General features: G+C 51.1%; 1 protein-coding gene across 1 annotated transcript in view; it reads left to right on the top strand.

Moving 5' to 3' along the window:
* The first annotated feature begins 566 nt into the window (after positions 1-566).
* Positions 567-11,338, top strand: part of aftpha (aftiphilin a) — a 12,643-nt gene continuing 1,871 nt past the window's right edge. Inside the window, exons 1-9 of the mRNA XM_013914807.1 lie at positions 567-1,608; positions 3,315-4,910; positions 7,734-7,900; positions 8,030-8,159; positions 8,342-8,398; positions 8,985-9,107; positions 9,413-9,473; positions 10,309-10,392; positions 10,904-11,027. Of these exons, the coding sequence (XP_013770261.1) occupies positions 3,351-4,910; positions 7,734-7,900; positions 8,030-8,159; positions 8,342-8,398; positions 8,985-9,107; positions 9,413-9,473; positions 10,309-10,392; positions 10,904-11,027 (2,306 nt within the window). The 5' untranslated portion in view covers positions 567-1,608; positions 3,315-3,350. The remainder of the gene's footprint in view (positions 1,609-3,314; positions 4,911-7,733; positions 7,901-8,029; positions 8,160-8,341; positions 8,399-8,984; positions 9,108-9,412; positions 9,474-10,308; positions 10,393-10,903; positions 11,028-11,338) is intronic.

Below are 11,338 nucleotides of genomic sequence, written 5' to 3'. Positions count from 1 at the left end.
TTTCCCAGCTTTGACATGACCTTTGACCTCTACACACACTGACTCCTTTTATATATTAAAAATGTGGCTGCACAGGTGGAGAGCACACTGATGTCAGTACTCTCTGCAGCGCTCCAGAGGACGCGGCGTCCATGCCTGGGCGGGTCTGACCTCAGATCAGTTTTAAGGGAGGTCTGTTTACACCCGACCATGTGACCCACCTGCTGACAGCTCACCTGATAAATGTTCCTCCTGCTGTTTCTTTAAAGTTGCTGCCATCAAAATGAAATGAAACAGGAAAATGTATAAATATTCGATATGATTTCAGTGTTCTGTGAATCAAACATCACATATCATGAGATTTGTGAGTCTTTGCATTCTGCTTTATTTACACTGCGTCCTGACACCCTGACAGCCAAACACTGAGAGAGTGGGCTTTTTGGAGTTTTCTCACATTATTTTCAGGTGTGCACAGGTGTGCAGAGACACGGTACCTCCCAGATACCTGTCAGCTGTGGCTCTGCTGAGCAGGTTCAGTCCAAACACGAATCCTGAACGTCAGAGCTGGTCAGCAGACAGAACGGCCAGGGGCGCCTCCAGAATGTTTTCATAGGGGTGGCCACTAAAAATATTGGGGTGACACCAAAAACAGAATTTCTTTTTATCAAGCTGTTGTCAAATATAGGTTACCTGGAAAACATGGCAAAAGAGAGAGAGAGAAAAGAATGAGGTGCTTGTTACTAAAGTTATATCACTGAAAACAGAGAAGATTTGAAATCCAGACGAATCTGTTCTGTCCCAGCCATCGCTGTTACGATTCTCAGCACAGCTGAGCAGAAGCAGGTTAAGAGCAGTGTGGGAGACGCCAGTGTGGAGCTGGGCTGAGTATACGAACACTTCAGCCTCCTTTTATCCAAGTGTCGGGTTTATTTCATGCCAGACCCCGGGGCCCACACCAGCTCGAATTTAATGGTTGAGGCGCTTTTCCCGTCTCGAATAATTAGACACACGTGTGCTTTAAATCACTGAGGAGGGACTTTAGAAAGGTGCATTCACACAACATATTGTTGTTCTGCAGGTGCTTCCTGTGTGGGTTCTCGCCCACAGTCCAAACAGTCAGTGGGGTCGGGTTAACAGGTGACTCTAAACTGACTAAAGGTGTGAATGTGAACTGGCCATCTGTCTGTCTCTCTCCGTCAGCTCTGCCACAGAGGTGCAGCTGTCCAGGTGGACCTCCTCTTGCTCTGAGGCAGCTTGGACTTGTGCCCAGTCCGATTATTTTTCATATTTAGGTCTGCTCAGCGGAGTTTGTAACAGCGCTTTCCACTTAAAGAAATAAAGTTTGGATTTTAAAAAGTACTTGGAGAGAGGCGTGGTTCAGGAATACTCGAGTACAAGCGGCCAACTGGTGTACATGAGTATGAGTACTCAGTTACATCCATCCACCTGTTCCACCTGGAAGTTTGTGGAGCAACAGAACGCAGCGGTGCATGCTGGGTGATCGTGAGGCAGGGCAGCAGCAGCAGCCGGCGGACTCCACCTTCAGCACGGGCTTCACAGTCAGCCGTCCCGCTCCGACGACAGCCCGTGTGGGACCGAACCATGGACGCCAGCGGGCGGCCTCTGACGGTGAGCCCGGCTCTTTCCTTCGGGATGAGACAGTTGTTGTCACACGAAACGCTGAGCTAAGCTAAGCTAATGCTAGCTCAGCTGCTTCTTGGCTTGTTGTCGTTGGTGAAGCTAGCTGCGCAGTTAGCAGGAGCAGCTAACGTCAAACCGACTCGTTCCTGAAGGGTCCCCGGCCTGTGTTTATCTGTGTACCGCCGCTGTGTGCCAGCAGAGCCGCCCGGTAAAGTACCAGTATAGTAATCGAGCTGGCTTCAGCTTTCCACACAGGCTGACCGAGCTAGTCCCGCCGAGCTCGGGCTGCTATTAGCCGCCGAGCTCGGGCTGCTATTAGCCGCCGAGCTGTCCTGCTAGCTTCCCTGTCGGGCTCGGGCTGGGCTCAGACAAGTCGGTTCTGCTCGGGGCAAACTCTCAGCCCTCCGTCGTTTAGCCTGCTAAGCTACCTGGGAGTTTACTGAGCCTGCTACGTTAGCTTGTTAGCTGCACTTTAAGCGCTGACGTCAGACAGGTGAGACTGCTGGGGGGGGGGGGGCTCACAGTGTCAGGTGGAATTTGGGACTGGAACGACTGTCAGGAGGCTGAGCGCCTGTTGAAGGTGACCCCGCTGAGCGCGCAGGTAAACCCATCTTAAACATGTTTACCTGCCCTGACGTTAACACGTCACCGTTTGTGGGGTCTGAGGGGTTAAACGGCTCGCGCTCGGCTGACTGGTCTATCAGGACTGCATACCTGAAGTCCAGCTCAGCTCTACCAAACACAGGTAGGCTCCGCCCACCGCCGGTCACAGCACAAACACAGGCCGTCCAGGCCAGCAGGTAACCCGAGAGGGACTTCCCCTGCAGAGCTGCAGGAAGGTACCTTCATCAGAAACTCAGGTGTTTCCTTACCTGGCTGGTTGTTTCAGTCCAAACTCAGTGAAATTTTAAAGAGCTGAGGTCTGTGCTCGCTTCAGATCAGGATTTGGAAACGTGATTCAAGCACACAAATACAGTTAATGAAAAGAAATAATGACATCAGGCCCCCACACGCCAGGTGTCAGGGGTCACAGGGTCACAGGGCGAGAGAGAGAGCGCACAGCTGAAATCAGAAGTAAGACAGGAGACAGGTTACTTTAAAAATGGTATTTGTTTTTATTTAGTGACAAAAATTTTATTATCTTATACATTTGTGAAAGCTGTGTGTGTGTGATCAGAACTGTGATGTCAGCAGAATAAAGTCATATAGTTTCTGACATCATCATTTTTGTTAATCACATAAATAAATAAGATTATTAGTGATGAGTCAGAGTCCTGTTTAAAGCTCGGTGCTGAACATCAGGTTGATGCTCCGTGTTGTGAGAGGCGTTTGTGTCCACGCCTGTCGACTTCTATCGTGTTCATTCAAACAACACGCTTTCATGTTCACGCTGCAGTGATGATGTGATCCCACAGCAGTGACATCAGAGCAGGAGGGCGGGGTTTCATTTCCTCATTTCTGTCGATGATGTGTTTGTGACGGTGTGTTTCGCCGTCGCTTTGACGCCGTCTGCACTCTCGGGGCTCGTATTACTCGATGAGCTGTGACTCGAGCCTCTCGTTGGAGATCATCGGTGTTGCTGAGAGGCGTGCTCGGCTCCTCGCCGCGTGGATGAAGCGCGCTACTGTTTTTTTACTTATTTTTGAATGTTTGTCCTGTGATTCGCTGCTCACGACGTTCTCTCGCTCTTTCAGGTATAGCCCAGAGGATTCTTCGATCACCGCAGAGTCATGGAGCCAGACGTGATCCGCATGTACTCCTCCTCTCCGCCACCCATGGAGGACGGCGCTGAGGAAGAGGACGATGAGTTCGGAGATTTTGGCACCTTCTCTGGCATCCCGAACAGCATCAGCTTCTCAGAGTTTGACACTCCGACCACTTTTAACCAGACGCAGGCTCTGACCGCCACTTCGCCGCCGGAGCTGATCAACAGCAGAGGGGTGGTGGGCTTCAGCCATGGCTCCATGAATGGCGCCCGCAGCCGCAGTGATGAGCTCTCAAAGGTGAACGGTGTCGTGCTGGCGAGTGCCTCAGAAAGAACTGAGATGAAAAAGGTCCTCGCCAGCTGTGTGGACTTGACTGCGAGCGACACCGCGGATTGTAACGGCGGCGAGGTGCTCACAAACGGGTTTGATGTTCAGGGAAGTCCTTCCTCCCAGAATTCTGTCCATGATCCCATAAAAGGAACGTCCCCTGAGGACACGGGCAGTGCCGGAGGCCCGGAGGACAACTTTGCAGACTTTGCTGCTTTTTCCGATGCTGACGGACGCCTCGACCAGACGGCGAGCTCGCACTGTCCACCGGGCGTCAGCCATAATGTAGAGCAGGGACTGACTTCAGAGGACGATGTCAGGGACACAAACAGAACTGAAAACGACGCATTCGGCTCAGAGTCCCTCTGCGTCCCCGCTGAGACGCCGGACCGGCGTGCTCACATGGATGCTGACTCTCGACAAAGGGATGTGGCCTTGGCGGCAGATTGTGGCGCCTCAGAGGCCGTTTGCACTGACAAACTGTTCGCCGTGAACAGGGCGGATGTAGCTGACAGTAACGGTTCTGTAGACGGCTGCGGTGAAAAGCAGCTCCTGCCCGACACAACCGGAGACAGCGAGGCGAGGCAATCGGATGAGAAGAGCTCCGGGAACGAGACGGAGACCGAAACGGAGACGTCGTTTGGCCGTCCACTGTCCACCGACGCTCTGGAGGAGTACGGCGACGTGAGCACCACGGGCTCGGTGCCCTCGCCCCCACTCCAGGGGGAATCCGCCACACCCGCTGACGACAGCCAGATGGCCGAAGACGGCGACGAAGACTTCGGGGACTTCGGAGACGCCGGCTCTTTCGGCGCTCAAGGCTTCGCAGACTTCGATCAGTTGGAGGTTCAGCACGATCCGGTTGGATTACTGAGTTCTGCTCTGGTGCAGGAAGCTGCGACCGCCAAGGACAACGCAGAAGAAGACGACGACTTTGGCGACTTCAACTCCCCCAAATTTAACTCGGGTGAAAACGAGGGGGAGGAGGGAGGAAAGTTTGCCGACTTCCCTGTGAGCAACAGTTTTGGGAATTTCAGCTCGGCCGGTGGCGGCGAGAGCGACGCCGGGTGGAGCGCCTTCGGGGAGCAGCAGCAGGAGGAGGAACAGGGGGCTTCATGGGCGGCGTTCAGCGCTGAGACGAGCGTCTCACTTCCTGCAGATAGCAGAGGAGTGGAAGAGGAGAAGCAGGAGGAGGAGTGGCATGAGAGTAAAGCACCTGCGGTCGGCGAAGAACCCAGCAGCACTGACAGTCAGCCGGTAAGGGACACTGGGCACACTGGGAGGACTGGGACGTGATTCTGTTTCCCATGTTTAAAATGCAGAGATACTCCAGAAACCTGTGACATCACACTGATCCAGTTAGAGCAGGATTACACGTTTCCTGTCTTAAAGGTCATGATAACGATGTGCTGTCCACAACCCAAACAGGAAGTTAATGTGAAAGCTTTAAATCTGTTCCACTTCCTCTGCTCACACCCAGCTGACTCACACACTTCCGCTGTGCAGATGTGTCGTCCACACACACGACTCTGGGCTCGGAGTTCACCGAGTTAAACAAACCCGAGCATGAAGCGCTCAGACAGGCTGCAGACCCGCGGCGCTCCGTGTCGCTTCAGCACTTTCTGCTGTGGCTGGCAGGCGAACAACACAGTAGGAGGGGCCCGCAGACCGCCGCCACCGCGTACTTTGTACACTGTATCCAGGATGTCTTCATCCAGGATCTGCAATATCTGTCAAATTTAAAAAATAGTTTGCAGCTGGAACTTTTTGGGTTAAGTTCTCCTTAAGAGGATCCGTGTGAGGCTTTAGCGCCGCTGTCATTAGGTTCCTCCGGATGAAGGTAGAGCTGTTTCTAAACTCTGAGCATGCTCCTGTGGATGTGCACAGGTGAGCTCAGACTGATGATGATGAAGGATGGCAGGTTTGGGTCAGGTGGGAAGGTCGGTCAACATCTCGAATCATGCGCCTGTAGGGACAGGAAGTGATAGGAATTTAGCGTTTCTGACTCCATCATCAATATCACTGATTGATTCCTCATTGGCTCTGTTTGAGACTCGGCAGCGTATCAAAGACTTTCTGCTGTGGGTCACATGTTTGTGCATGTTGAAGGGATTTCCCTCAGTGTTGGCTCGTTACTCAAAGAAATGTCATTAATTACTCAGAGTACTTCAAAGTAACTCAGTATTTTACTTCATTACTTCTGCATTTCTCCATAAAATGTGCTGAAACTCGTTGTGTCATAATAGGGCTGCTCGATTATGGCAAAAATGATAATCACGATTATTTTCACTGAAAGTGAGATCTCGATTATTTGACGATATTTATTTAACAATAACAACGTGTTGAATAATGACTTTAAAAAATAATATAAAACAGTGCAAATGTTTGCAATATAAGAAATCAATGAAAAATGTAAACATCTATGTTTAGTGAGCTTTGCAGTGTTGCTCTGTGGTGCAGCTACTGTAGCAAAGTTTACACACTGTGTCTGCTTGATCCACGTCTGACTGAACCCATAATGTTTCCACACCACTGAAGTTTTTTACCTCTGTTCAACCAACAGCAGTCACTCTCCTCTCCAAATAACTTCTGCTCAGCTTTTTGAGCTTCCCTCGGGTCCTCTTAATTGTTGTGACACGTGTTCGAAACGCAGAGAGGTGCGCTCGATTTGCCACACGGAGCAGCGCGAGAGTAAAGCACGAGGGAGGGGCTGATAATCGGCTCAGTCATTTTTAATGATCGTTGAAAGCCCAGATCGTAATCGAGATTAAAATTCAATTAATTGAGCAGCCCTATGTCATCATCACAGTTTAACAACATGAGGTCACAGCCCCACACACCAACACGCTGCTCTGCGCTAAATCAAATCACCTTTATTGTCACATCACGTGTGCAGCTACACAGGTACAGCACATGCGAGTGAAATTATTGTGTGTGAGCTTCACAAGCGACAGAGGTGTGCAAAAATACAATAACATAAAACAAGCAAAGTATAAGGATGGTAATAAATATATGTACAATATAAGAGTGTATGCATTACTGGATGTGTGTACTAAATATGTTTTTCTACGTGTGTGTATTTTACATATTAAATAGAGTAAACAATAAATAAAATATACAGGTTGGTAGTTGCTAATGACACGCGTGATCGTTCTCTTAGTGTTTAGGTATGAACACAAAGCAAAGATGGAAACCAGCACGGTCGTCATGGTGATTCTACTGTAGAAACATGAACAGGTAGACTGTTGAAGTTCAGCTTTAACATCACTCTGGGCTCTCGGCTAGCTTAGCACTAGCATGCTGTCTGTGCAGGTGCTTGTGTTAGCAGCATAATGCGGTTGTTTCTTCATTATCTCGTCCTTTAGTCCAATAAGAATCAAAGTAGTGTCCACGTCCACGTCCACGCAGACCGCCCCTATTTTCCTCCTCCGGCACACAAACTCAGATCAGCTGATTGAATTCCAAGGAACTGGAAGACTGGGGATTCCAGTCACGACGTGACAGCGGCTCGATAAGTTGGCCCAGAGTTTATCGACCCCTCTGTGAGTTAAACAGCAGCAAAGTGATCAAAGTTTAATATTAGAAACATGTAAAGTCAGTAAACACAACACAGACTGAAAGCTAGGGATGGTATCGTTTATGTTTTATCCGATACCGGTGCCAAACCGGTACTTTTGACACGGTGCTTAAACGGTCTGGTTACTGCCGTTTATGACAGAACCGGTGCCATGATACCGGTACCCATCCCTACTGAAAGCAGCGAGAAGTGTCTGCAGGGAAGTCATTCAGACTGTCAGTTTATCAGCACAGACAGATGTTTATTGTCCATTTCTGAGGGACTTAAGTCCACAGCAGCCGTTACATAATAACAACGAAACCATTAAAAACTTGCAAACTGGCATGACAGTGTGAATAAGACCAGTCTCACTGTGGGCTCGTACAGCACGAGGTTAAAGCAGATATGAACCAGCAGCTCTGCCCTTTGGACTCTTTGCACCATCACCTGAGGGTGAAGCGCCCCTTTAACTGTAGTCAGGCCCAGACTGTGAAGTTGAGTCTGACGCTGCCGTCTCTCTGCAGGCATCGCTGTTCAGCCGTGTGGAGAAGGTGTTCCAGGTGAGCTTCCCTCAGAGCGCCACCCGACTGCTGGAGGACCAGGTGGTGTCCCTGAAGGCTGTCCTGGAGCCTCCTGAGGACAGACGCCCCGGAGCTGAGGAGGGGGAGGAGAAGAAATCGTCATGCAAGAGGTGAGGGTCTCCTCAGCGAACCTCCTGGTTATGAGTGATCCATAGGTGTTTCCGTACCCGCTCCATTAAGAGCTGCTCCCACTCATGAACCCTGTTTTTGACTCCGCTGCGTCTGATTGGCTGCCACAGGTCCGTGTACGGTGGCGTGTGGACGCAGCTTCAGGACATCCACGAGGCGTTCGGCCTCAGATACCAGTGGGGCGGCTCCCACTGCAACAAAGCACTTCTCTGCTGCCTCGGCATCGACACCAGAAACATCGTGAGTACACGCTGCTCCCCTCTGAATGCGTCGTCTCCTAGCCCCGCCCAGATACTCTTCAACATAGACTGTAGATAAAAGATGGTTCCTGGTCATTTGTTGGTATGACTAAAGGCGTTCCTGCTGAGGCGGCAGCTGCGCTCGAGGTTTGAATCCTAATCGGTCTGATTTCCATGTTTCAGCTGTTCACAGGACAGAAGAAGCAGCCGGTCATCGTGCCCATGTACGCCGCCGGCCTGGTGAGTGCATCCAACAGACTCTATTTACAGCGACATAAAGTCATGTTTACTCATGCAGCACGTTTAAGATGTTACTAACAGCTAAATTAAAGCCGCAGGTAAATAAAGATGAGCGCTCAGCTCCACAGTGACTGTGAAGGATCAGCTGTTGATCAGCTGATGTAAGCAGGGGAGGGAGGGGGACAGAAAACTGCTTCCTGCTTGATTTCAGGACAAGATGAAGATCTTTAAGTTTTGGGAACTTGAGAACAGGAACAGTGGTGATACAGACAGTTTCATTACGGCAGGAACATCAGTTATTCTCATTTCTAGCTGTGAAACGCTGACAGGTACGTGCGTTTGGGAACTTCAGATGTGACGCAGGATGAAGTTGATACCTTGACCTAGAAGTCAGGGGTCAAGTTTTCTGAAAATCTCGTGACTGCAGTAAATGAAACATCACAGACTTTCACATTTGTACCATCCATGCATCTACGAGGAGGCCGCCAGGCAGCGCTGCAGGTTGTTTAAACGTGTGTGTGTGTGTGTGTGTGTGTGTGTGTGTGTGTGTGTGTGTGTGTGTGTGTGTGTGTGTGTGTGTGTGTAGGGGATGCTGGAGCCAACCAAAGAGCCCGTGAAGCCCGTCTCTGCTGCAGAGATGATCGCCTCAATCGCCCAGGCGCCGCCGCTGGTACCTGAGAAAAGCTCTTGTCCTACAGACTCGGTCCAGGTGAGACGGGGAGGCGGGCCGACAGGTGACCTCCGAGCAGGATTCAAATACAATGTGATTGGCTGATAGTGAGAAACGCTGACTGCCACAGTTTGAATCTTTGTTTTTGACTTTTTGACGTCGTTCCCTCCAAGCGATGACAGGTGAAGTCCTCGCCGTCACGAGGGCGAACAACAGCTGTGACATATGTAACATGAGGAATTAACCCTGACACCATTCCCACGTGTGGGCGTGTCCTTGTGTTTAAACATGATTCTCACACACACACCTGGTACATGACTGACCTGCTGCCTCTCCTCCAGCAGGAGGCGCTCCCACCCGTCCAGTTCGACTGGAGCAGCAGTGGCCTTACCAACCCGCTTGATGGTAGGTGACCCCGCTGCCTCTGCCGCACTGACTCCTCCTTCTCCCGCTCACAGCTCTTCTCTTCTTCCACTTCCTCTATTTATTGTAGTGTTTCCTGTTAGCTGCTTCAGTTTGTACTTCACAGCCAATCACACACCAGGAGGCGCTCTGTGTATAAAACAACCATCAGTCACTTCCTGTTTCCTGACTCTGAGTCGCTGTGGCCCACAGTCACAGATGTCAGAGGGCGCCCAATGATGCCATGTCTTTGTTGGTGAACCGTCCCCTCACTCTTATTTTGAAAGTTCATTCGCTTCCTTGCGTCAGCCATCAGTGACGCTCGCTGAAGTCTGAAAACTCCATAAGAGGCTGACTGCGGCGCCGCGCTGCTGTGTCATGTGTTCATAACGTGTGGTCTTCCCGTGTGTGCTGCGTCATCGCTCTGCGGGGTCGGTGTTCCACCTGACCTGCACGTACATGTTCAGGTCACCTCGTAGGGTTCCAGAGCGGTTTGCAGTCCCTGAAGCATCAGTAACTCAGCAGGCTGGAGCTGCTGTGGTTTCAGAGGAAAACGGAAGGCTCCGCCTCCCATTCTAATTTTAAATACTTTAGGACCAACAAGCCTGCAGTGTGAGAGCGAAGTGCTCTGATTGGATAACACGGTCCTAAATGCTCCTCCCACCTGCTACAGTCCAAACGTCGTGGGCTTCAGTGAAGCTGTGCACTGAGCATGTGCAGACTGTGAGAAATCTGCTGCATGTGGAAACGATCGTCTCCGGTTTCTCTCACTGACTCTGCTGCATGTCTCTCTCTCTCTCTGACTGTGTGCGTTAACCTCGCTCGCCCGGCTCTGCAGCCAGCGGAGGCTCGTCTCTCTTAAACCTGGACTTCTTTGGTCCTGTGGAGGACTCAGGCTCCAGCAGCTCACCCTCCATCCCAGGTCAGCTCCAGCATCCTCCTCTTTTGAATTAACCTCCATCTGCTCCTCTCACTCACCGCACTCTCGTGCTTCCTGACCGGGTCACATGACCATCCCGAGGTTTGATCCTGGTGTTAATTTTAATGTCATTTTAGTCACATGACTGCTTCCCAGCTCAGATTTTTAAAATCATGAATGATGTCCTGACTGATGCTGGTGTGTGGGGCGGTCGGCACAGGAAGGTCGGTATGAGGTCATGTGACTGTCCCGCAGGCAGCAGAAAGCGAGGCGGGTCCGCCGGGTGCTCACCATTTAAGCACACGCTGATCTCAGAACGGATCGCTGCGGCGGACACGCCTCACAGCTGCTCCACTCCTTCAGTTTCTCTTTTAATCACGCCAAGCACGACCGTTTTTGTGCGGGTGCGAACCTCCGAGGAGGAAGCTCCCGGCTCGCCTCCTCCGAGTTTCTCACTGTTGGATTGTTGGTGAAGTTTAAGCTCCGCCTCCCTGATCTTTCTTCTGCATTTCAGGCGTCGACCCCGAGCTATTCGAACTGACCACCGCCAAGCTGGACTCCGGCAGCTCCGGGAGCCGCATGGCCGACGCCTTCGCCCGCCTGATGTCCACCGTGGAGAAGACCAGCACCTCCACCAGGTCAGAGGTCAAAGCGCTTCTGGTTTGTCCCCAATTTCCTGTGAAAGCATGAAATCAGGATCGGCTGCAGGTGGAACTCCTGAGGAATGACCTCACAGCTGACGCTCAACTATGATTGGCTATGGCTAAATATAAGTGGGATAACAATTCAAAGTACTGTGGTGAATTTTGGCGTGAATCTGTGAGCGCTACGGCGTGGATCCACATTCAGCAGACGTCCACCTGACAGCTCAGGCCTGTAAGTGATGGTGAGCCAGAAATGATCACAGCGAGAAGGCAAACATAGAGTTTACCCAGAATGCACTTGGTGA

The sequence above is a fragment of the Pundamilia nyererei genome, unplaced genomic scaffold (genome assembly GCF_000239375.1).
Source record: "Pundamilia nyererei isolate P.nyererei 1_Seehausen unplaced genomic scaffold, PunNye1.0 scaffold00225, whole genome shotgun sequence".
Classification (NCBI taxonomy): Eukaryota; Metazoa; Chordata; class Actinopteri; order Cichliformes; family Cichlidae; genus Pundamilia; species Pundamilia nyererei.
Note: the sequence above shows the minus strand (reverse complement) of the source record. Positions and strands in the feature narration are given on the sequence as shown.